This window comes from Rissa tridactyla, chromosome 8 (genome assembly GCF_028500815.1).
Source record: "Rissa tridactyla isolate bRisTri1 chromosome 8, bRisTri1.patW.cur.20221130, whole genome shotgun sequence".
In the NCBI taxonomy this organism is placed as follows: Eukaryota; Metazoa; Chordata; class Aves; order Charadriiformes; family Laridae; genus Rissa; species Rissa tridactyla.
Window position 1 is genome coordinate 48,343,476 of NC_071473.1, and position 25,053 is coordinate 48,368,528.

At 41.7% G+C, this 25,053-nt stretch overlaps 1 protein-coding gene and 1 long non-coding RNA gene across 4 annotated transcripts in view; one reads left to right on the forward strand and one right to left on the reverse strand.

The window, feature by feature from the left end:
• Positions 1-76: 76 nt before the first annotated feature.
• On the reverse strand, positions 77-20,134 carry LOC128913319 (uncharacterized). Of its 3 annotated transcripts, none has more exons than XR_008467912.1 (6): positions 19,989-20,134; positions 14,166-14,341; positions 10,957-13,721; positions 8,020-8,266; positions 2,909-6,746; positions 77-167 (listed from the first exon to the last, which is right to left on the reverse strand). It is a non-coding gene; the product is annotated as an uncharacterized LOC128913319 (long non-coding RNA). The 3 variants fall into 3 exon arrangements; XR_008467913.1 differs by lacking the exon at positions 77-167 and having other exon boundaries at positions 1,401-3,001; positions 3,290-6,746; XR_008467911.1 differs by lacking the exons at positions 77-167; positions 19,989-20,134 and adding an exon at positions 19,537-19,938 and having other exon boundaries at positions 3,954-6,746.
• Positions 20,135-20,324: 190 nt separating this feature from the next.
• RNF11 (ring finger protein 11) overlaps positions 20,325-25,053 on the forward strand; it is a 32,902-nt gene continuing 28,173 nt past the window's right edge. The window contains exon 1 of the mRNA XM_054210611.1: positions 20,325-20,731. Within this exon, the coding sequence (XP_054066586.1) occupies positions 20,609-20,731 (123 nt within the window). The 5' untranslated portion in view covers positions 20,325-20,608. The remainder of the gene's footprint in view (positions 20,732-25,053) is intronic.

The window sequence follows — 25,053 nt, forward strand, 5'->3', positions numbered from 1 at the left end:
TAATACGATGAATAAATGACTCAAATAAATGTTAGCATGCGTACCTGCACTGCAGAGGTCATGGAGGGGAGCAGGGCAGGGGTAGCTGAAGAACTGAAGACACACGTCTGATCTTGTCTGATCTCTAGTCTGATCTTGTGCAGGAAGGTGCTCAGAAACTTGATCACCTGTACTAAGCACAGTTTGAGATGGCTGCCTTTTTAACCATGATTAAAGAAAAAGGACTACTACTAAATGTTACCTGCAGATACTAATCCAGCTGCTCTCATTCCAGGTCCTCCTGTAAGCACTTCACACCCCTTTGGAATTAACCGAACACTATGATATGGCAGGTGATGGTGAGCCTGGCTACCCCTGGCTGTAGAAAACACTCTGAAAATTAGGCTATGATGTGCCATAGCCCCACTAGGGTGACTGCACTGAAGCTGAGGATGAACTACTCTGCTTGTCCAGATTCAGGCTGACTCCCGCGGTACTGCCAGACATGCATCTCCTCGTGCTCTCCAGGAGAAGACACATCCATGGGGCACAGCGTTTGCCCTGGTAACCTTGCTAGGACACACACAGCTCTCCTGGTCTCAGTCTCTACGGATCCAGCTCTTCATTCTTCATCAGCCCGTCTACGTGCCCCTGAGCTGCCTCTTCATTTCTGTACATGATTTTGGACAGTCACAGGTGTGTGGGTCTTGCTCCCACTCAACACAGACCCAGCTCTGCTTACACGAGTGACTTACGAAAAAAAAAAAAAGCCTGCAAACCTGTGATGTAATTAGAAATGCAGATGATACAATGCTTATAAAATAACTATTAATTATTTAATGATGCAGGTACTTGAATCAGTTATAAAAAGCAGGTATAATTATAAAATTTTATTTGTCTTATTCATTGCTAACTTTTTAGCTGTGGCACCACCTTGTGGACATTACTACAGGGAATGAAAAGTTGACTAGTGGCAACAAAAGCAACTAAAACAGAGCAGGCATTTTTGAAAAACAAGTATATTTACATATGATTTGCTAAAGCAGAGTAAAATAAATAAATTCAAAACCTGATTCCTAAAAATCCAGTTATGAAATAAAATGTATAATAAATATCTTCTTCAGCGTACTCAGTTGTCTCGGCAGTTTTCACCAACTCTTCTGAGCATTAGCCAAGAAGAATGGTAGCCTTCAAAACTATTTTTGTTCCTGCTTGATTGATTAATTAGCAGTGTCTGAACCTTAGTTCTGCAGTTTTTGTGCAAACAGACACTACTTGTGCAACTATCCCAAGCAACAAGACTTCCAAAGTCAGAATTATAACACTGAACACATGGAGAAAACCTTGGGTCCTGCTCCATTAATGTAAACTCAACAGTGAGATTAGTGTCAAAGCTAAGCCACAAGAAAAATAATCTGACAGAGATGAACTGTTGGACCTTTTAAATGCTTGCTGAAAAACAAGAACAAAAAATCAAATTAATTCCACTCTATTGGCCATCAGAACAAACCCTTTACACTTGAGATAACAGGCTGTTACTGTTAGGAGTACTCTATTTGCTATACAGACAAATCAGTAATGCACAGAGGAGCCGGAATTTTAAGCAGATGTCGTCCCAGTCGTGTGTAAGATATATCCATCCTGTGTATGCCTACCTGACTACGCTTTGGAAGCATAATATTAAACATGCAATTGCGTTTTCTCTTCCTGTTTCTTCAAAAAGTAACTACATACAATTTGTGAAGGTGGTGAAGGGGAAGATGACAGCTTGGACTGAGTTTCCTCCCCTCTTGGATTGTCAACGGGCCGTGCTGAGCTCTGCCTGGGGATCTCACGTGGGTGAAAACCCTGCTGGGTCTGAGCAGCTCCCGTGTCTCTGTCACAGCACCAGGGGGTGCACACCCTTCTCTCATGGCTCTTCTTCAAATACGGATCTGCAGCCCAAACACTGCAGGACCTTCCACTAACACTGACAATACCACAGTCCCAAACTGTCCTTAGCAGTATACAAAAGCCATTGCAGATAATTCACCCACCAGAGCATTTCCATTTTTAGTCAAACTCTTTGACAAATATATAACTACTAAAGCAAGGCACGGAAACTCTGCAGCCTTCAGCTGAGAAAATTTCTTTCAAGTAGCTGTCTCAGTTGATTTTTCTTTCTTTGTCTTTTAAAATGAAGTTTGCAGAAGCTTCTGTCTTCTCACCTCTTCTGAATTTTTGTGCATTCACAAACTCTTCCCAATTAATCGTTATAGTGATAGAATAAGTCAAATTTTGCTGGCAGCCTCAGAGGCTGCTTCACGACTGCCCATCGCCCTTGTGCCATTTCTAACTGAAACGGAGTATTACAGCAACCATCAGAGTTCAGTAAATGGAATGAAATGAATAAATACATGCAGTTAAGAAACTTTTATGGGGATGCTTGTTTGACATCTAAGGTAGCTCTTAGAAGAAAGCGGCCTAGCATTTGAGAAAACCAGACCACTCTGGGAAGAAACCAAGTACAGAAGATCGCAGGCTAGCTAAAACTACGTACTGAGCACTGTCAGCCAAGGAAGCAAACCCATCTGCCATGGAGTCTGCAGACCTTACCCAGGGGCTCTGGCTTACTGGGTTTTGGTGACACGTTACTCACACGGATTCCACAACCTACATACCTTCTCTGTTCTTACAGCCATGTATCTTTAGTAAAGGAGGTAAACGATCATTGCTGCCACCCACTGCATAGTCTTGGAAGAAGAGGGATGAGGAGTAGAGCTAAGGCATTGGCACAGCCTCTGAAGACTCCGTTAGCTGACAATAATCTGATTTACAGATACTGCACCAAGAAAGAAACCTAGATGACAATGGAACTCAAGAGCCAAATGTTACTCTTTGTTAAATGACCACTTTTTCTAATAATAATGTTCATTGTCGGACAAGTTACCAGCTGACAAATGAAGACTGGAGTGGATTACAGGAATGGAGTTAAAACAGCTAAAGCAACCTCCCAGGTAGTTCATTCCATAATAATGTCACCCTGAAACAGATGATCAGGAAAGATCAGAATATACATCAACACAGATTTTTTGGAAGTCAGTTTATTAAAATGACATGTAATGCAATTAAATAAATTGTTTGGTATAAAGTCTATATTAGAAAACACCGGAAAATCATCTTTAGCTAACATAGCATAGCTAAACATACACAGAGATGGTTAGGCCAAAAGAACTTTGCAATTAATGAAAGAAAGTTTGAGGAGAAAATAACAAGGTTTATTTTAAAGGAAACAGTTCCATTAATGATGTAAAATGATACGATGTCATACCTGTTTGTTTTCCTGGGCCATCTGAAACAGAACAGCCTGAACACAGTGGATGCTGTTACATAAAATAACATTATTTTCACATTAAGTGTTTCTTCTTTACGTAGATATTTTGAACCATTTATTCTTCATTCTAGAACAGACACCACTCTTGTTGCAACCGGTGTCTTTCCTTTGGGAATGGAAGTATTGTACCTGTTTTATGAAAGAACATAGAGTAAAATGTTGTTTTTTTCCTTTAATATCTCATAAAATTAAAATATCTTTTGAAACATGAAGACGACAATAAAATTTTTACAATATAGATACTTTCAGAGTTTTTTCTTAGAAACTCAATTTTATTTTGTTTATTCTGTTTATGCTGGTAAAATTGTTTTCCTTTAGTATCATCTTCCTACAGTGAATATTAGAGTTATTTTACTTTTTGTGCTCAGTAGTTCGCTACTATAGCCGCACTGTTTGGAGAAAATACAGGGCTTCAAAATTCTTACTGATTATTCTTAGAGATTGACTATTACAATTATTTTCAATTTAACTTAATTATTTGTTTCTGAAAAAAATAAGGCATTTTCTACCACTTATTCATACTGAGTGCAGAGATTCTCCTTAGGCACCACCAAGGGAATTCTGTTCCACATTGCAATCAGTTGCACTAGTGCAGCCTTGTTAATGGCCCTGGATATATTCCGATGGAAGTTTTCATCCAGAAAATTGCAGCACCAGTTACAGTAAACCCAAGGTGAGCAACACAGAAGAGACTGTGCCAAGTCTATTCTTACACTGAACTCTGTTTATAAAAATATCTTGTTTCTCATCTTCTTGAGCAGGTGAAAATGTTATTTTGTGCCCATTCACATTCAGCTGATTTGCTTTTTCGAAAGGAAGCTAATAAGCTGTGTTGTAAAAATAGCCTTTTATTTCCATAATGGTATTTGCTCCAGTCTTGTAACTCCCTTGAATGTTTTAATTATATCTTTCCTGAAAGTCAATAAAGTAGCATGGTGCTATATTAAAATAATTTTCTTTGGGTTTCTGCAAGAACTGATTTCTTGCTGAATTAGCATACGAACTGCAAAACCAATTTCCACAGCATTGGTGACCTTATGTCACCTTACATATTACAGAACCTAGACAGAAGGGGTTTCAGAGGCCTATAACAGTTTAAAATTATTCAGTATAAATCCATTTATTACACTGATACATGTAGGAGACAAAGTTCTGAAATTATGGTGCTAATCTGCACGGCTGAAAGCCAGATTTCTGCATTTTTAAATGCCGTACCCACCGACACAGAACCGCAGTGGCTACTAACAGAAAATGGGATGGGACAGGCAGAAATCTGGTCAGGCTGGAGGAAATCCTGGGAGGGGGAGAATGAGTGAGAAAGCAGCCAGCACCCCTGGGGTAAGACCTCGGGGTACACAGCCCTTGTGTTGGGGAACAAAGGGGGTTCCTACCACCGAGAGAAGTGGAGAAGGGCACCAAACCCTAGACCTGGAGGTTTCAGGGGGTCCTTCAACAAGAGCAGAATACTGAGGCGACATTCAAAAAGTTGGTGGAAGGGGTGGATAAAGCCCAGCTCCTCTAGTCCAAACGCAGAACCTATGTGGTCTGCAGAAAAACAAAGTGCTCAACTCTCTAGCTATCAAAAGACAAGGTAATAATATTAAGTTATTTAATACTTTATTCAGTGAACGAAGGTTGCATAAGCCTCTATGCTTATTAGGCATTAGATTTAATTTCCTGTATTACTGAGAAATGGGTGACTTGGAGCTATGCCAGGCTTGGAGAGGTATAATAGGCTATAAATTTATAAAAGGAAAACAATAGAAGTAGGAACTGCTGCTAGAGGTGTCAATTTAAAGGAATACTCTCCCCACCAAAAAACCCATCCCACGCAAAGACTATTACAATCAGAGGAGATATGCTGTAAAAGCAGTAAGTCAGGGAAAAGTGGTGGCAGAAGATGGGAACTTATGAGTAAGTTTATTTCACCTTCATACGTTATTTATGTCTGAAGACTTAATTTTGTGGCTTCAGGTCTTCCAACAATTAGCATTTATACATTTCTGTCTTAGTCTGTAAGACGCCATGTGACTCCATGTATTGATAATAAAGTTGTTATCTTATTGTTACTTACTGTTTCATTTGCTGAAATGTTAAAAAAAAAAAAAAAAAAAAAGAAACCAAGTGCTTTACAATCCTTGTGTAATGTTCCTCAACTTCTTGTTTTCCAGAGTGCTCTCCCTCTTTCTTAAAGGGAAATGAGGCAATATGAAAGACAAAGTTTTCTAAAGAAGGAGGATCCAGTAATTCTCAACACTGCAAGTTGGTTCCTCAGCATCTTCAGGATGAAAAACCACAGGTGAATCTTCCTATCACTGTTCAGCTGATGTAAAAAAATATGTTATCTCACCTTTCCATATAAATCTCGTGTCTATTAAGAAATGCAAGCCACTTTTTAATTTCAGCTTTGTTCTTATTCTGAAGGTGCTAAAAGAATAGTTACAAGCTAAGTGTGTAGTGCCATAGAATATGCAATGTAATTATATATTTTGATTTTTACCTTGCTCAAATGATGATATTCTCAATTCTCTGAGACATAGCACGTGCCTGTTACTGCAGCAATATGTCAAAAGACATTACAATTTGTTAGTATCAGTACTAGTAAGGAAACAAAGCGTTTACTAAACCAACAACCGAATTCTGCATCATAAAGCACCAAATATTCATTTCTAGAGTAAAGTATATGGTAAGGTTTTCCAGAGCAAGACTAAGCAAAAATAGGTGTTCAGATGGAGAGAGGCTGCTACGATCTGCAATCCAGCTGAAGCGAGAAATCGTTATGGGTATTCGGTGTCATTGATAGTAAGACCCAAGTGATTTCTGTATTTGTATTTTTAAGTCAAGTATCACTCTGATGAGATACCCAAAATACTCAGCAACTCCCATTATGCCTTTTCTGGGCCTCAGCCATCTGGATGTATTTCTAGGGTCACAGCCTTTGCTTTCTTTAGGATTCCTACACAGGCAAGTTCCAACCAAAACACCTACAAGACATAAGCAAACTGCTTCAAATATTCACAGCATCACTGAGGTTGGAAGCACGACTGGAGATCATCCAGTCCAACCCCCAGCTCCAAGCAGAATCACCAGGAGCAGGCTGCCCAGGACCTTGCCTGGTTGAGTTCAGAGTATCTTCAAGGTTGCCAACTCCACAACTTCTTTGGGCAACCATATGACAAATCTCCAGCCTCTTAAATCATCTTCACGGCCCTTCCCTGCACTCGCCCCAGCAAGTCCATGTCCTCCTTCTTGTGGGGAGCCCAGAACCGGGCACAGTACTCTCACTGTGGTCTCATCAGTGCTGAGTAAAGGGGAATAATCACCTCCTGTGACCTGCTGGCAATGCTTTTCCTAATGCAGCCCAGAATGCTGCTGGCAGTCTTTTCCAATATATCTGTTTACAGACATAACAGAATATTAATGACATGATTAGTTTTGTATTTCCAGGGCCTACTATATACCAGGGTAGTACAAACTGTATCATTCTGATAATACATGTTTTATGTCAGTATCAGGGATTATACATGCTTTTCCTAAATAACTGGCATACTAAATATAGTTTGGGATGATTATATACTGCCTTGTAAAAACATCTGTGCACAGTGTATTTCTAAAGGTTAACGCTGAAAACCTCTAACAGCAAAAATCTGGGTATTTCAGTTGGAATTAAGGCATCTTGGAAAACCGCAATTCTAAAGAGTATGAATTCTCATTTTCATCATGTTGTTAATGCTGAGATCTAAAGATAGCAGATTAATTACCATTATGTTTAACTCACAGATAACCTTTTGTAGCAGTAACATCCAGCTTGTAAACTTCCAATTTCCAAAAGCACTCCATACTGTTCCAGAAGCCAAAAATCCATTTCTCCCTCATGTATTTCTGAGAACCTTCCACTTCCTCTGCAGCTGCCACAGTGCAACTGTGGACAATACACTTATGTACTGTCAACACACAAATTTTCTGTGGAGAAAGGTCCATAGACTTTCCAGTGGGTCCTCAGGCAGCTTAAAGCAATGAGATGTTCTACCAGATTTGTTTGTCTTGGCAAGGAAGAGAGCAACCTTGTTCTTGAAAAATCTACATTTAGTTCCTCAACTATAAACAATTTTCATCAGTTCTTCCATCTGCAGTATACGTCTTTGTTTGGAAAACAATTTGCAGTGTTTCTTGTTATACATGTAAAATTGTTTCTGTTCTGCATGAGCTATGACTTAAGGGACCAAAGTTTCATGTGGTGGAAGGAGTTTGTTCCCTCTGAATCCAGTGGTACCCTTACTGCGTGGGCTGGTCTACGATTTCTTTGCATTTCTCACAGTCTGTGACTGCAGAAAACAGAAACAATTAGGCAAAGCAAAACTCCCTGCCATTAGTGACATACCAGTACGCAAGCCAATATGCAGTCTAGCTAATGTCCTTGTACCTTCTGGAATAGTTTAAAGCAGGATGCAAAATATTCTTCCAAAAATACACAAAGTCCTTTCCATCCTTTTTCCTATAAAGCTATGCCAAAAGCCCTGGGAAAGCCTTTTGACTCTTCAGCTAACATGCTCAAAAGAAAACTGGGAGACTGGCAAAAACCCACGACATAATTAGGACAATGCTGGGATTCAGATTAACATTATGAAAAGCAAACACCTTTCATACCACTCCCAGCTCTCACATACCTGTGCTGAAGTGAGATTAAAATTTAGATGCTAGGAAGCAGAGTAGCTCTTCCCAAAACAACATTAGATTGGCCCAGATGGCCACAACCTGCACAATTTTTCATAGTCTGACTTTCAAAGTGCCTCGTAGCTGCTGCCTCTCGGTCTCAGAGATGTTGAATATCTTTCTCAGCTTTTTCCAATGCAGACCAGATGTTGTATTATGATAATTCTCTCACGGGCCTTTTCCATTTTGACTCTCCATCAGCTAGGGATCCAAAGAGACGTTAGTTGAAAAACAGGAACCATAAAAGAGCCAGGAACTTATAAATTAAAACATAAACATTAATTTGTTTTCCAAGATACAGATGTCTTTTGTCAGTTCAAGCCTTGATCTCTCCACCAGTTAAAGGCAACGGTTGTTCTGTGGAGGCATGCACTGGAAATTAGCCAACGGGCATTAACTTTTGGTTCTGACTGAACTGGGGAAGATTTGAAACAGAAACCCAGAATTAAAAGTTGCGATCGTAATTAATGGCTGATGCCATTTTAAAATGGTCATGACATCAATACCAGAAAAAGTGTCTTACTATAAGGAACTGTAGAATTATCGAGCCTGTTAGAGAGGGCTCGGAAGAGTTTCAAGTTGTCTCTGGTGATGGCAGGGGCCCTTCCTTCCCCTTAGCTTGCTGATTTTTTATGCCCAGGGACCAGGATCCATCTCTGGGGAAGTGGATCCTATGGTGGTAACTAATGCAAGCGGTAGTGGGGTTACGGCAATGTGGCACCACCACAGCTCCAGATAAAGGGACAGGGCTAGAAGAGGAAGGGACACAAGGCAGTGACAGCACAGGTGCAGAGCAGTCGAAAAGGCTGATAGCACAGACGTAAAAACATAAGTAACTGCATACTTTAAATAACTATTCTGGTAAAATACTACAGTAACATCAATACTGTCCTTTAATAGTTTCTACAGCACTGTATCCTTGCAGCAGTTAATTGCAAAGACAAAACACTGTCTGGTCAATAAAATATGAACTTTGATATGAAGGATTGGCTCTGGTGAGTTTATAAAGAGGTAGAGCAAAAGCTTTCCTCCTTTTGATTAAAAAGAAGAATCCGCTCGAAGCGCAAGCCACCTAGCTGCAAAAAATTATGCTGTTGAAAATCAAACATAAAGTACTATCCTAAAATTACATACCAAAGTTGGAATTCAAATGTCATTATGGAGACACAGCTTTAAGAGAACATTCTCATATATTACAAACAGAAGTGCTCAGAGTTCAACTGCATATATTTAATTTTGTAGTAACGTAATGCATCAAACCTTGTTTTCAAATGTCCACTGAAAATCTTTGTATCTTTTTTAATGTTAAATCACTTGGTATATCAGTATTATTACATCTCTTAGCATTTCAATATCAATAAAAATTTAATATACAAAGATTTAAAATAGTAGAAAGGCTAGAGGCAACCAAAGGAAACATTTACAGAAATGTACATAATAAAGAGATAAGGATAAAGACTTACTTTCTTTTCTAACACGACCTACGTGTGCTCTAATTTTTTACCTTTAAAAAGTATCAATTCACAAGTCACACCTCTTCATTCCCTTTCAAATCAATTTTATACACCTACACAACTCTTCTGTCAGTGGATTACTGCAAGTTCACACTTAAACTCTGAGTTTCCACTTCTGCTGTATTTTCTTGATAAAATCTATTAGTACACAAGATTCATATTACTCTGCAACTTTTAGCAATTAACCCTCTGTTTATGATCCACTGCAACTGAACATTTTATTGTACATATTGGCAGAGGAACGTACAACAGATCACTCTGCAGTATCTTCATGTCATCATTTTCCTTCCTTCTCATATGGGCACATAGAAGCAACTGTGATTTCTAATACAGTCTAATATTCAAAGTATCACTGAATGCTTGCCTTTGTCTTATACCCCTCCACAGACTTCTGCTTTTAACAACACCGGTTTTTTCTGGAGCCTTCTGCTCTAAAAATAAGGGAATAGTCTGTCCTTTATACCTTTATCCTCTCTCTGTACTACAATGAATTCACTTGGTGGAGCAAGGATTCTGAGCAATCGTTACTCCCTCTTGGACACCTCTGGATTAAATTCTTGCTCTCCAACACCCTTTTAGTACAAGCTTTACATATTCGTTTTCTTTTTCTAGCCCACAGCTTCTTCTCTAGATTTCACATCACACTAATATCTGTCTGCACTCCTCTTGTTGAATTGCTCATGCTTCATTATTTAAGTGCAGGGAATTATAAGTAGCTGTTCCCACTTCATATGCTCTTCCCTTGAGGAGTGAACTAGCACCTGCTGTTCCCCATCTCTGGAGGAAGAAACACCTTCCACAAAAAGGAACCACGAAGCTCCTTTTATGACTTCATTTCACACCAAGAAAGACTTCTATGTGCACATTCTGGTTCCAGCAGAATTTGCTTTCAGGTAAAAATTTTTGTCCTGTACACTGCTAAAGTCTTAATATTCTCTCCCTTAAGGAACAAACCGAGGTCAAAATTCAGAATATGCATTTTTCTCAAAGGTTTTTCCCTGGCTCAGACAATTTCTCAAAGATGCCTTTCACCAAAAATGTAGAATTCTATTTCAAAAGAGACTTTGGATTGCTATGAGGAACAAAAGGAGTCAGTCAGGAACTCCTAAGCATGCACAGGCACTTCTGTGAATTTTTTAATAATATGCTGGTAACGTGCATTATAGTTTTATCTGTTAATTTTTTAAGAACAGTGACTTTTTTAGATCTACTTATGTTACGAATGACTTGTGTTTACGTAATTCCCAGACTACTGAAGGATGAAAATCTAAGTCTTTAGATTCAATATGAAGGAAGCACTTATTTTAAACTAAACTGTAAAGTGGCAGACGTACGCTCACTTTTACAGGTAATTTTAAGTATTAAAATACATTGTACCTGGTATGTCTTTGAAGCGAAGATTTCATCCAGACCTCTCTTGATACAAACTAGGAAATTCTTTCTTGGCTTTGAGATACCCACATCATGAACTTTTGTCTCTTTTTAATCACCATGCTTAGTCAGATATCCACCTGTAGCAATAGCAACCTCTGTTCTCCTCCCAACAACGGGGCTGGTATGGCATCCCATTCACACACCATATTCCTCTTTATTCTTCTCATCCCTTCCGAGCAAGCCACTCTGACCAAACTTTCCCTGGGTACACTACCTTCACAGAAAAAAAAGCGGTTACATTTTCAGTCAGAGATGCAGGATGTCTTTTGAAGAGTACATTGGATTTAAGCACATACCTGTCTCCTGCTTAAAATTCACACAGATCTAACTTGCAAATTCAGTGAAGAGCATCTCTTTTCTACTATCACTACTCAGAACTCCCACTGGGATCCTATTAAAATCTTAACATAAAGACCATATTCTCATATTCATTATCTTTGTTTCTCAAGAGGTTATGTTGCTCAAGACATTTTTGTTTTTCCGTAGAGTATAACTGTCAAATGCCAACCTGAGAAGTAAAAAAAATGGAGCTACAGATGTTTTAGCATGGAGGCACTTCTGCCAAACTTTCCCTAGATGTCGCTACGCTTTCTGGCTACTTCATCATAGCCTTTATTATTAAATGGAAAATGATCATATAGTTTCCTAATTTCTTCATATAGAAGAAATAGAAAACTATCATATAGTAACCCAGTTTCTTCAGAGTGACAAAACAATATTCTAATCATATGTATATATTATTCTATATGACAGAATATATGTAATATATTCTACTAATTCATACTGAAATCTGAAAATAACTTTTATCATGGGCTTGTTTTCACACTCTTTTTACCTTCCTAAAACTCTTTTACCAAGTATGTTGGCTCACTGAGTCTGGAATTGCTTGCCCTTTTCCATTACCTTGTGCTGAAACCAAGTATCTCCTTAAGGACATTCCCAAAGTTTCCCGATTCAGCTTTCATGCATGCTTTACTATTCTTTCTGTCTTAACAATTTTTTTTTCACAGAATGTCCTTCTGCCCTTATATGATTTTGCCACCCAAAGACTCATTTATACTATACAAATGCTAAAGGAAACTATTCTGGGAATTCAAGGCAGGATTCAGGCTTGTTAGTGTTTTAGCTGATTCAGACTTAAAACAAGAGTTCTGGGGACAACATCCTTGTTTCCATCCCGGTTTATCACCTCTCTGCATTTCACTGTTTCTTACCTTTGGAAATAGCCTTCAAAAAGCATATGCCAATTTCTACACATGAATGAAGTTTCCACATTGTCCAGCAACATGAAGACTCTCCATTTTATTGCAAAGACTACCAAAATATCTTCATATTTTCTCCGTATTTCAAATCTCAGTTGTGCTGAAGTAGTCATTGATTGGTTGTCCACAAGATGGGGCTTCTACAACGGAGATCTTTGTATCCAAATTCAAGATTCTGATGCAAAAGCTATGAATGGCACCACAGTTGACAGGAACCTTTTGGCCCATGCCTTCAACTTCTGGCACAGAACAGTCCTCACACAAGGAACCCCACTCCCCATTTCTTGCGTAAAAACAATAATCTCTCAAGAAATCGAAACAGCAGAAAGTGATTTTACCTTGTCCTTAACCCTTGTGTTGTGCTGGTGTACAGCTTACGACTCAGAGGCAATACGCACCACTACAATCATCCCGCATCTTGCAGAGATTCTGTAAGGTCATCTATTTCTACAGGAGCTTTTGTGGACAAGTACCAGCGAAGTGTATGTTGTTTTGAGACATTTCCTAAGTCAGTATGTAGCCCAATACACGAATTTCTAAAGCAGTCTGCAAGTCCACTGTTAACAATGTTCCTGTTAAGATGATAACACCTCCAAAAAAAAAGTTAGAGAAAAGTAGCTCCAGAGAGCCTACAATTTCTACAAACTTAACCGAAAGAGGGAAATATTTGCTGTTACAAGAACTCACTTTAGGTATGCACTTCAAAATAAATGAAAAGAAAAATAATTTAGACACAAAAATTTTGAAACATTTTTTCAAAAAAGTCGTAATAAACTTACAGTACCTTTAGCTGTCTTTCAGTGTGTGGGAAGTGTTTGTTTAAACAGTATGTGATTTGTTCTGCTAAAAAAAAAAAAAAAGGCCTCCCTCCTGTTCTGTCAGATCTTAGCAGCTTAAACAATCGAGATTTTCATGTCTTATAGGAATCTCCACACAACCGAAACCAGGACTGACTAACTGGGAGTGTACAACTACCCTCTTGTATCCCTTCTTGTAGCACTACAGAAATCAGGAAGACTTAATTTATGATCATTCCTGTGTTCTGCATGATATAGTTGTTTTCTAGAAATTTTTGCAGTAAGCACAGTATTCCGTCAGATAACAGAAGTGTTGGTGCATGCAAAAGCAAATATTGGTACAAATTTCCAGCCTGCTCTCCCTCCACAAGGAAGGTGCACACACACGGCCTGTTCAATAAGTAAAACCGAATCTTAAGAAGAGGAAACACTTCTGGCCAGACGGTAAAGTTAATTTCCCAAAGATCAACGCTTCCCCAGTGCCAGAGGCAGTCATCCACAATCACCTAATACAAAATCTTCAGTGGTTCCTCCTTGCATTCCTTCTGTTCAGTCTCCAGAAACTTGTCTTCTGCAATTCAGCTGGCTAAGCCATCATAGACCAGAGTTTCAACAGGAAGTTCAAAATAGTACCCTTCAGAATAATCATCTGGAGAAGCATAAAATAAGAAAATCTGAGTAGGCAGGAATTACCCTGAGAAGGATAGAGAGTGACAGTGCACTACAAACTGAAGTCAACGATGTTGTATTATGAAAAAGGATGGACACTAAGTTTGATAAAGGGCATTTTTTCACGTACTAAATAATATTCTCTTTACTCAACACTGAGGTTTTAACTGGAGTACTCTGTCCAGCTTTGGACGCTTACTGAAAAAGTGGACCAAAGAAAGAGTCTGCACGACAGTGAAACGAAGGGGAGATTTACAAGTTGCAATCTGTATGGAAAGACTGAAACAAAGCAGCATGATAACAGTCTTCAGATATCTAAAATCACTGCAACAATGCGGACAGGACACGTAATACAGAGCTTGACTTATATCAATCTTAGATATTAGGAAAGATTTTGAAATTACAAGGGATTAGAACACAGTACCTACAGATGTCATTCAGTATCCAGAAACAGTTTCAACAGTTTTCTGACAAGGAACAACAAAGACACAGGCGATCTCGGACTGGGAGAGTTGCACGCAGAGTCACACTCCATAGCTTCTCGGGAATCTTTCCATGCGTCATTTTATCAGTCTGTTATTGCAGAAGACCGATAGCTACCTACAGGAAGAAAACAGAGATTTTAGGCTGCAGGAAAAATGGTGAAAATCAGAGAAACAGGAAGACTTAGGTGAAGGTGAACAAGAGGTATTTTAAGTTGTGCAGCGGAAAGCGTATTCAACTTGGACAAATAATAAATGCTCCAATTCTGTTTCAAAGAGGAACAAGCATTTTGGATGCTACCTTACTGTTGCAGTGAACTGAAGGCTTTGTGAGGAACCAAAAGTCTCCAAGATAGAAGTAAATTCAGATGAAACAATATCATGTTCAACTTCATACTCCTCATTCGTTGAGGTAATTTTGGCTTCTGGGCCTGCTACTCCAAATATCTATCTTTTCCCCACATCTTGGGCAGAATATCCCTGAACCCACAGTGATGGTACCTGGTGACTAACACACTGGCCACTGGAAAACTCTGGATAGAGCTCACTCCTTGCAAATTCAGGAAGTATTTACACATAACAAAAAGTGAAGAACAACCCCACCACTGCCATTAAAATTTAAAATTAAATTAAAATTTATTTAAATTAAATTAAAAATTAATAGATGAGTTGAAACATAGATTTCTGTGTATTGAATATCCACTACTTGTTGAACGCCAGCCCAGTACTGGGGGCTCCCACTGATGTGACACCGAGTCACACTCCCGCTCAAACACAACACTTATCCTGCAGTAACTGTGATTCCTTAATATTCTGCTATTGGGAACTTCACCAGCCATTCTACTTATCCCAATTTTTACCTACTGCCTTGCTTTCTTACTGGTATTTTCTAAGGATATATGGAACAGTGAGAATTAAACTAACACAGCAGTAATGCATCTGTTGTAAATCACCCGAGAGAAACGAAACAATATAAGCCAGTCCGGAACCTTCTGGGGTTATCTGTATACAATCTACTGCAACTAAAACCATTCCTGAGACACTTTACCTAACCTGCTTTTCAAAACCTTCAGTAAGCAAGATTCCCAGGTAATCATTTCCAGCGCTAAACTACTTTTGCAGTTTGAAATATTTTCCTAATGTCTACCTTAAATCTCCTACTCCAAGCCCATCACCTCTTGCCCTAGACCCACTGAACATGAAGAAAAACATATTCCTTCTCTCTGAGGAGAAACTTTTAAAGAAGATTTTTGAAGATCATTACCACTTTTCCCCAACACTTTAATTTTCTTTAGACTAAACAACCCCAATTCTTTCAGTGTCTCCTCTTATCATGTTTTCTAGGTCTCTGATCATTCTTGAAGTTGAGACTGTGGTGGTACGTGGTACACTGAGAAAAAGGAAAATTGACTCCTACACAAAATTCACCATGAAGCTGTCTGACAGAGGGTTTGTTTGAAGAGGTTACTTTTGTATGATGACTGTCTGCTTTGTTGTTTCAGTTTTTTAATGCCAAAATACACGTTCTTTTTCTTCTTTGTGACATACAGTGGAGGTACCCCAGTGCCTAGAGTAGGTAGGCACTACACTCCTTGGTGATAAAACATTTTGGATCTGGGGAAAACACTTATTATGGAAGGCAACTTATTTATGACAATAAAGGACAACATATCCTTATCAAGATGGTATCCTTGGGATAAATTGATACAAGTGGTATTTGTGATACCAGGATAATTTAAGCAGAAATCGAAGTAATTTTTAGAAACATGCGCAAAATGCTGCAACCCAAAGTGCATTTCAGGGAAATATATTAGTTCCATAATTACTTTCTAGTGCTGCATTCACTCTCTCTTGGAAAACAATATATACAATTGTAATACATACTGAGAAATGTCTACGGTTCAGCTAAAATCAACAAAACTAAAAATAACCATGTGCATTTTAGAAGATGCTATGTTCTTTATAACCAGATAAATTAACTCAGTCATTCCCATAATCAGATTCACATACCTAACAGAAGAATGTTGTTTATTTCCATTCTCCACAGGTATACAAGGCCCTTTTTTCCAGAAAAATGAGTCTTATTCACCAACATTACCTGAACAAACAGTGCTATCTCTGAACCTATAGGTACGATGGCATGCAAAGATTGCACTCAAAAGTTAACCGGGCTTCTGTATATGAATTGAGAAAACAATCTTATCCAGAAGAAAGATAAGACACAATAAGAGGTGATAAGTACTGGAAAAATAAGGCTGATGGAAGAAAAGGAAGTGAAAAAACTTTTCCATGCTGAGGACGGAAAAGGTCTTTCAAAAACTTTTGTTGAGCATGACACATTAAACATATACCAGATGTTGTCCAACAACAACATGACCACGGATCACATAAAATGAAGTTAACAAAGGGTCTTTTATCTATAAATTAGGCAATTTATGATGTCCATTTTGCAGAGGAACTATTAACAAGAAAGATTTTTCATATCCTAAGTGTTTTTTTGATTTTTAACTCAAAAAGAAAGGGATTTTTCAGTAAGATAGCTCATCATCTCCGTCTAGCCCAGAGGAGCCTTAAGAATATAGCATTATGTGACTCGTCTCCCCTCGTATCAAGAACCTCGAAAACAAAACATAACCATTCAACTGTTCGCATCCTTTAGAAACATTTTTCATTAATTCCCATTTTGTTTTTAAAAATACATTTCACTTAGAAGATGCTAGGTGCCAAAAAATGGTCAGAACAGATCTGTACATGACATTGTCGTATCCAGACTTACCAGAACATAAATCCTGCACACTGGAAAATTTCAGGCTACCTCATTTCCATTCTGACAACAGATTATAGGTAAATGTTTACAGGTAAGAAGAAGTTTCATGGACTTAGGTTGCCAGTTCTGTATTTATACTAGTCCGATACAAATTTTTCTATTTGCATTCATCTTTTCTATCAGTAGTATCTATGCAGGCCTAAGACACTACATGGCTCTTTCTTCCATCTGTAAGATCATTTTAAGGCTCTAGAAAATCCAGTCTGATAATTGTTTGTTCCCCAAATTAAGCAGGGGAAGCAAAAACCAAAGAGAACTAAAGCCATCGGTTAAATTGTCCTATGGTTCTGCTGGAACAGGGAAACTGTATTTGTAAATCACATCCTCTCAGAAAAAAAGGACCACATAAAACCTATTTGTGAGCCTCCAAGTCTATCTGGAACAAGGATCTCCTACAGCCTGAACAGCTCATAAACAGGGGCCTGGTTTTTTTTGTTCTGTAGTCTATTTGGTCCATAGTCACCTCCAGCATTCTGCATATGCAAGGACCACCTCTGTGTCTGTTTCCACAAAAGCAGATCCTTCTAAGCTGCCTCTGTACTTAAAAACATTATCTACCAAAAGCAGGTACAATGAAGCCTGCCGTGTCTGTTGAATTTTCTGTAACTTAATTCTGAGAAACAGTGAAAACAGTTCATGCGTTCTCTAGAAAAAAAAAAAAAAAGACTCCCATCAAATAGTTATTGAGCAATAAGGACAACCAGCCTCAACTTGAAATGCTCTTCGCTGCTTTCTTGTCCCCAAGAAATGTAGTAGCAAAAGGACTAGCCTCACAGTCCCACCACAGCATACACAGTGAAATTAAAAGACCACATTTGTGCATTTGTGAACACAAGAATTCTTCCATTCTCCATCTCCTGGACTGCTGTACAACTGTTGAGCTGGTGTTGCAAAGCTGCTAACGACCTACCTGACTAACAGGAGTGAATGGCCTAGAAAACAAGTGGCTTAAACTATCCCTACTCCGAAGAACCAGTAATGACTGCTAACAGCTCTTCCTCGTTCAGAGCTCTCACAGGTGCAGTCTGTCACGTTGCAAAGCCAAACGTGAACTGTTGCTTCCTCTTGGGGCTCTGTGAGCCCACCACGGGAAGCAGACATCTCATGGCATTTGACAAGTCTCCATCTTTGAAACACAGCCCAGATTTGGAGCATCCTGTGCCTACTAATGGGAAAGCAGCTTAGCAGTTATTGCTTTTGGACATCTGACTCAAGGTAAATAAAGGCAACATCTATACTGTGGGACCCCTGAGTGACCCAGCTGTGTTTCGACCCATGTGTGCATGCTGGTTTACAAAGAAAGGAAATCTTGGCATGCCAGCCAGCGAAGAGGCACCACATGCTCCCACAGGACCTCCACAGTGTACAGGATCCCAACTGGAAAGCACACTGTGGGACATACCTGTGGTCTACAGAGCTACACCAACGACACAGGATGAAGCTCCACAGAGAGAACAAACCATGAACTGACAGCTGAATGAGGAAGTCTTTCTAGTTGCCAGTAGTCTTGTTCCCGTTGTTGCCACTGCACCACTGGAAACACCAGTAACAGAGCTGGAGTCTCACCACCAGGCTCTCACAGCAGCCAGCTCTGACATTGCCTTAACCTTGAAATCATGACTGGGCGAGGCAGTGGTTCGCTGGATCCTCTCCAGCGATTGCTTGCCTAATTCTCCTATTAAAAGTCAACATACTCACAGGATAAACACCCAAATGACCAAGTCATGTACAGCTGTCATTATTGTTTACAGCAGCCCATTGCAAAGCCTCTCCATCATGAGCAACAGTCACAATTTGCGCACAATTTTTATTCTCAACAGAGAGTTGAACATCTTAGAGAAGCCTAAAACTGTGTTTGAACCCCATAAATGCCAATAATAAATTTTCTGTTGCTACGGATTTCACACTGGGGCTGTTTTAAGTTATCCATTGATAAGAGCAAAACAAAACTCCTAAACAGTAATAAAGTGAAATCTTCAAGAAAGAACTCACATGGATAATCAGCAAAAAGTCTGTTCCCAGCCTGCGAGGTCCACCACAGGACCTCTCCAATGCTTAACTAAAGGTTGCAGGGCCAAATATGTCACCGTGGACAACTGCTGTGTGGATACTTTGACCTAAGATGGAAGCTTGAGTGCAAAGCGGGACTGACCTGGATCAGCAGAGAAGCCCGCGATAAACAGTGCCCATGCTGTTACTGCGTTACAAACTGTACTTTCTAGCTGTCCTCATCTGCACCAAATTTGCTTCACTTTAAAATATACTGTGACAAAAGGGGATTTTTAAATATCGTCCATGGTCTGAATCTGAAGGCCAGGGACGGATTCTGAGGAAGGGTCCCAGATGACAGAAAGAACATTTAAAGACTCATCCTGTAATGGAAAAAAAGTGAGTATTGTTCCCTCTGTGGGGGTCTGTGCCAGCACAACAATGCAGGGAAAGAGGGGCATTCAACTCTATTGAAATCTGCATTTATCTATACTTACCCATACTTATATCCAAGCGTGAATACATTTTTTATGAAGAAAAAAAAAGGAGCTAAATACATGGTTTATCTTGACACCTGCTTACAACACAAAGAGCCTTCAGAAACACAGCAGTGATACAAGTGCCTGTTGCCTTTTTTGCCCCACGCTGGGGGCCAGTGCCCGGCCCCTACAGCCACAAACCCCTGCAAGGCCAGCGACCAGTACCGGAGGAGCCCCCGCTCCTCCCCGAGCGCCCACCCGGGGTGACCCACACGATTCCGGGCAGACCCTCACACGCACCACCGCCACCCAGGGCGGAGCGGGGGCTCCCCGGCGCCACTCAGTCCCGGTACCGCCGCCCGGGCCCCTCCGCCGGTACGGGGCGGCCTTTCCTCCCCGGCCGCGCCGCCATGCCCGGAAAACAAACAAAAACAAAGCCCTCCCGGGGGTGGAGCGTAAGCGGCACCCACCATTTTGGGGGCCGGGAAGAGCCCACCGCACCGCAGGCGGCAGCAGCCGGGCGGATACCCCGCCTCACCCTTCCCACCCCTCCGCCCCGCTTCTCCTCGTCCCGCCGTGGGGCGGGCAGGGCTCCCCCCGCCGCGGGGCCGGGGCCTTGTCGGTTGCTAACCTGGCCCGGCGGGGAGGAGTGAGAGGAGGAGCCAGGGCGGCCTGTGCGACAAAGCCCAGTGCGCAGGGAGCTGGTGACCAGGAAGCAGAACAGCGCCGGGGCTGCCGCGGGGCGGGCGGACCCCACCGGAGCCCCGCTGCCCCCACGCCGCCGCCCCCCTGCCGGGGGGTGGGAGGCCGGTGCTGCCGCCCCCCCCTCCCCACCCTCCCGTCCCTGTCCCCCCCCCCCGTCCCTGCCCCCGGCTGCGGGGGGTCGGGGCGGGCGCGGAGCGAAGCGGGAGGCGGCCGGGCTGCTGTTAAGCCGCTTAGGGCCGGGGCTGGCATGAGCCTCCCCGGCGGGGCGGCTGCGGGCTGCGCGCTGCGGCGGGGAGGCTGAGGGCGCGGAGCCGCCGCCGGCGGGGGCTGGCGGTCCGTCCCTGAGGAGGAGGGGGAGCCCCGCTCCCCGGGGCGGGGGGAGAAGATGGGGAACTGCCTCAAGTCCCCCACCTCAGATGACATCTCCCTACTCCACGAGTCGCAGTCGGACCGCGCCAGCTACGGGGACGGGGCTGAGCCGGATCAGGAGCCGCCGCCGCCATATCAGGTAGGGGAGGGGAGCGGGCGGCGGGGCCCCGGGGAAGGGGCTGAGGAGCGGGGCGCAGGCCGCTCGCCCTGAGGGCCGGGCCGCGGACTCCCCCCCGCCGCTCCTGCGCTGGGCGGCCGCCCGAACCTCTCCCTTTCCGCTCACGCGTACCGGGGAGGTGGTCGTGGGGGGAGCCGCTTTGTCTGCACCGCTCTCACAGCTCGGGCCTCTGGGCGGGCGGGAGGCTCGGGCCGGGCCCGGCCCGGCGGGGGGCGGTGGGTCCCGGAGGGGGCCGGGGACAGGCGGTGTCCGTCCGGCCGGTGCCGCGTCCTTTGTTGCGTGCCGGCGGTGACATCACCGTCTGGCGTTGCGCTGCTCGGGTGACGCTCCGGGACGGGGACGGCTTTGTCCGGGCGCCTTCGCCATCGCCCGGGCTCCGCTCCCGTATTTTTAGCAGCATTTGATCCCCAGTAAGTAACTGGATCCCGTTTCCCTCGGCCCCCTGGGGCGCCAGCAGGGAGGGGTTTCCCATCGCTGGGGTGTATATATATATTTTTTTTTTTTTCCGTCGCTGCGAGAATCTGTTAATTGACGTCTTGATGACGAATCGAGAAAAATAAAATGGCCAGGTGTTTTCCTCGGGGCGGAGGATGAGGTTGCTGTAGAGTGTGGGGATGGCCGCGGAGAGGGGAAGCTGAACTTGGGGTTGCACTTGGCTGCTCCTTGCCATCTCCATCCCTTATATAGCAATGTATATAGCCCCGAGCGAGCCCTCTACGGTACATCTTCCAGTGTGCAGTGCTAAAAAATGAGGAAAAAAAAAATAATAATTCCAGTAGCATAACGGCACATTTTGTGCAAGTTCTAAAAGTATTTTCCTATCTGCGGTGATTGGGTGCGTTCCAGGGAAATCTATAGCAGTGACACAAATTCTGGAGGGTGAGTTGGGAGCTCTCTGTTTTCTGGGGTGGGAGCCATTTGGTGCTTGCAGGCCTTGACGTATAATTAACAAAAATTGCAGGAAGCGTTTAACTGGGCAGACGTGTTATCTACAAACGCTTTAACACGTTCAGGAATTACAGCTCTGATAGGATGCCCCTCAAGAGGAGCCCTACGCGTAGCAGCCCTCGCTGGGGCAGGGAAGCCATGCTGGCGCCCGTTGGTTTTGTTTGGGTGCAAAAGCTTAATATTAGAATAAATTTCCTGGTGTGGGGAATCTTTTTTGTTTTTTTTCTGACTTCTAAACTGTGTCTCCTGAAGTCCAATAAAGGAAAGCGCTTGGTGGCAGATTAAGTTTTTTAAAGGTTGTGTTCTAAATTAAGCCTGAATTGTCCCTGTGGTTTAGGAATGCATTGTATTTTTGTCAAATCAATGTATGAAGTTTGGCTGTTCGTACTACTTGTTGCATTTATGTCTGTGATACAAGAAAGAGTTGTGGAGGTTTTTTCCCCCTTTGAAAACAACCTGTTAGCTCTTGTCATAATCACAAATTGGGTGTATGCCTTATGCAGGCCTTCTCGTGTGGAGGTCGATGTAGATAAGTACTCTTCCTCTGTCACTGTTTTTTTAAATTTTCTTGATGAAGAATTTCTTGTTCGCAAGTGTGGATGGTTGACTGAGGACACAGTAGACAGTAAATGAACCTACAGGTGTCTGTTATCGGGTGAGTGTATTCATAGCAAAACTTCCCCCACTTGAACAGAGCTGTGTCGCATTGGGGGATGCGCCCGCAGGCACTTGGCTGTCTCGAACATCGAACAGCCCCTCCTGAAAGCCCCTCCGCTGATCCCAGCAATGCCTAAAGCTTCACCTTAAGGCAGCATTTTGTGTCTCATATAGACAAAATTGAAAGCTACAGATTTTGATCACAATGGTTTGTGACTTTTATTTTTTTTTTTTAAAGGCCTTACCTACAATATTATGCTGCATTTCGTGCACTCCCAGGTCACGATTTAGAATTTTGAATTGTTTGGAGTTTACAAGATGCACAAGCCAGATTGCAAGTGTAAACAATTCCTTATGCTTTGTTATTGCTGTTGTGCTAGCGATAGGTTACTCTCTCTCATTTTAACTTTCAAGTGGCAGCTTTGATTCAGTGTTACAAATGGGAATTTAGGAGTTTTGTCCTTGTGTGTGGTAATAATTTCTTTCACAGTGTCTTAACCAGAATTAGAGTATATATGAGGCTATATAGACCTGAGGAAGGAAAGCAAGGGAGAGGATAAAATGAGTTTGAAAACTAGCTTGTGGCAAGAAACTGGGAGGCTTGTGGCAAGTGTGTGCAAGAAACTAGGAGACAAACAACTTAAATTTTAACTACTGAAATTTCAGCTGTAAAATGGATATATTTTTAGGAGAGGATAAAATCTGGTATGTTTGCTTCTCTTGGGTTTGCAGCGATGATGTGTCAACTTCCTGAAGAGGTCTTGCAAGGTATGCAAACTAGGAGAAGGAAGCTTCTTGGGTGAAGATACAGAGTCATAGAAAATTACTTCTATGTCTCTTATAATACATAAGTTAGTTACTTTGACATTTAAAATACTCGTTTTGTGTTCTGACAGGATTCTGCCATGGGCATCCATCTGGGAATCTTGTTAAGCCATAATTTTTATTTAGCTATTTATTTCTAACTGCGCCCCCAACAATCATTTCAGTATTGCATGTCAAATTTCTTTTTATCAGCGAGTGCTATTGAATGGGCTGTGTAATTAAAAAAAAAATAAAAAAAAATTCCTGCTTCCAAAAGTGAGATTGAAAATTGGGTTGGCAGTATGGACACATGGAGTAACAGGGAATGTAACTTCCATTCAGAGGCTCTGCGTGTACCTGTCTCTGCTCTTGGTTTCTGTGGCAGTACGTGTTAGAAGCTTCAGTGGAAAGGCTTCAGAGAGGAAGCATCTTTTTAAACAGGTATTTGAGTTAACGAGAACGTGGTCCATTAAAACATCAGCCATTTTCCACTGCATCAAGCTTAACAGCTAATGTGGGAAATAATTAAAACCCACCAAAAAAAAGACTGTGTGGGGAAAGGAAGTGATTTCAAGAGTGGACCAACATTTTCATAGACAGATGCTAATTTTGCATGCCTCCATTTTAGAACCCAGAAATTACAACTGTTTTTCTAAGTGCTAAGCACATGCAACTCCATTTTTAACCAGTGAATCTGTGATTAGGAAAGAGTTAGCTTTGGGTTTGTTTTTTCTCAAGTCCTCAAAATTGAGTATGCTTTCAAGTTTGTTTTCCTTTTCTGTGTATGACTTCTTCGCCATCTGTTGGCAATATGCCTTCTGCTGTTTTTCCATACAAGTTCACTGTTTTTTTTCCAGTTTCTCTTACTTCTAGTAGCTCTTCTCAAAGAGTTTATTTTGCAGAACAGATGTGCCACTCTTTTTAATTCTTGTCTCCTATTTGTGTTCTTAAGTAGTTCCTTAATAGTTGCAGGAAATAATTTGCCAGTTTATTAAACTTTGGAATTTTATACAGTAAAGAATACTTTACATCTTTTCTGTCTAAGTTTCTAAAAAGTACTGCTGCGGACAAAGTACGCTGCACTCTTCTGAAAAAAGACATAACCACTTGCTAAATTAACATGCTAGAAGCATGGGAAATAAATGCAGATTCTTGGCACTGGTACTGAATTTATAAAAGCACATTTGAAATGTTGATGTGGCAGATAGACCAATAAAATATTTTACCCCTTTACTTGAAGAGGTCCAAAGTGTTATCTTACAGGCCCAGATAAAATGTTTTAGTGGAATCTAATGGATTTTTTTTTTTCCTATTTGGAGGGATTAATTTAAAAGCTTTTGACCTGGATACTCCTTTTGATTAGGCCGTAGGCACAAAATGAGACAAGAGATCACAAACATGAGCTTAACCCGATGTCGTGCTCCCGTAATCTTCCAAAAGCTGTTGGGGACAGCAGGTTTTGAAAGCGCAATTTAGGATGCCTCGTGGCTTCTCTTGAACTGAGGTTGCTGCAGTGGCCTCCTTGGGCTTCCTCTGTTACCTGAACATCACCCATACGTGTCGTACCCTCATTCCCATCCATCTGTCTTGTGGTGCTTCGTGCCAATCCTCCCCAGTTCAGGGAGGTGGCCCAGCAGCCTCCGGTGAGGGTGCCCGGGGTCGATCACTCTCCGGGATCCCTCAGCCTGGGCGCAGGGCAGTAGATGCAGCCCTGGAGTGTTGCTTGTCCAAGGCGCTGGAGAAATCCCCAGTTTGAACAGTCAGAAAACTTTCCTGAAATAGTCTACTGCGTTTCTATGTCAGACTTGCCTCCATGGGCACGTGTGTTGGATGTATTTTGCTCAACAGAGAAGCAAAGTTTTTTATTACGCTCT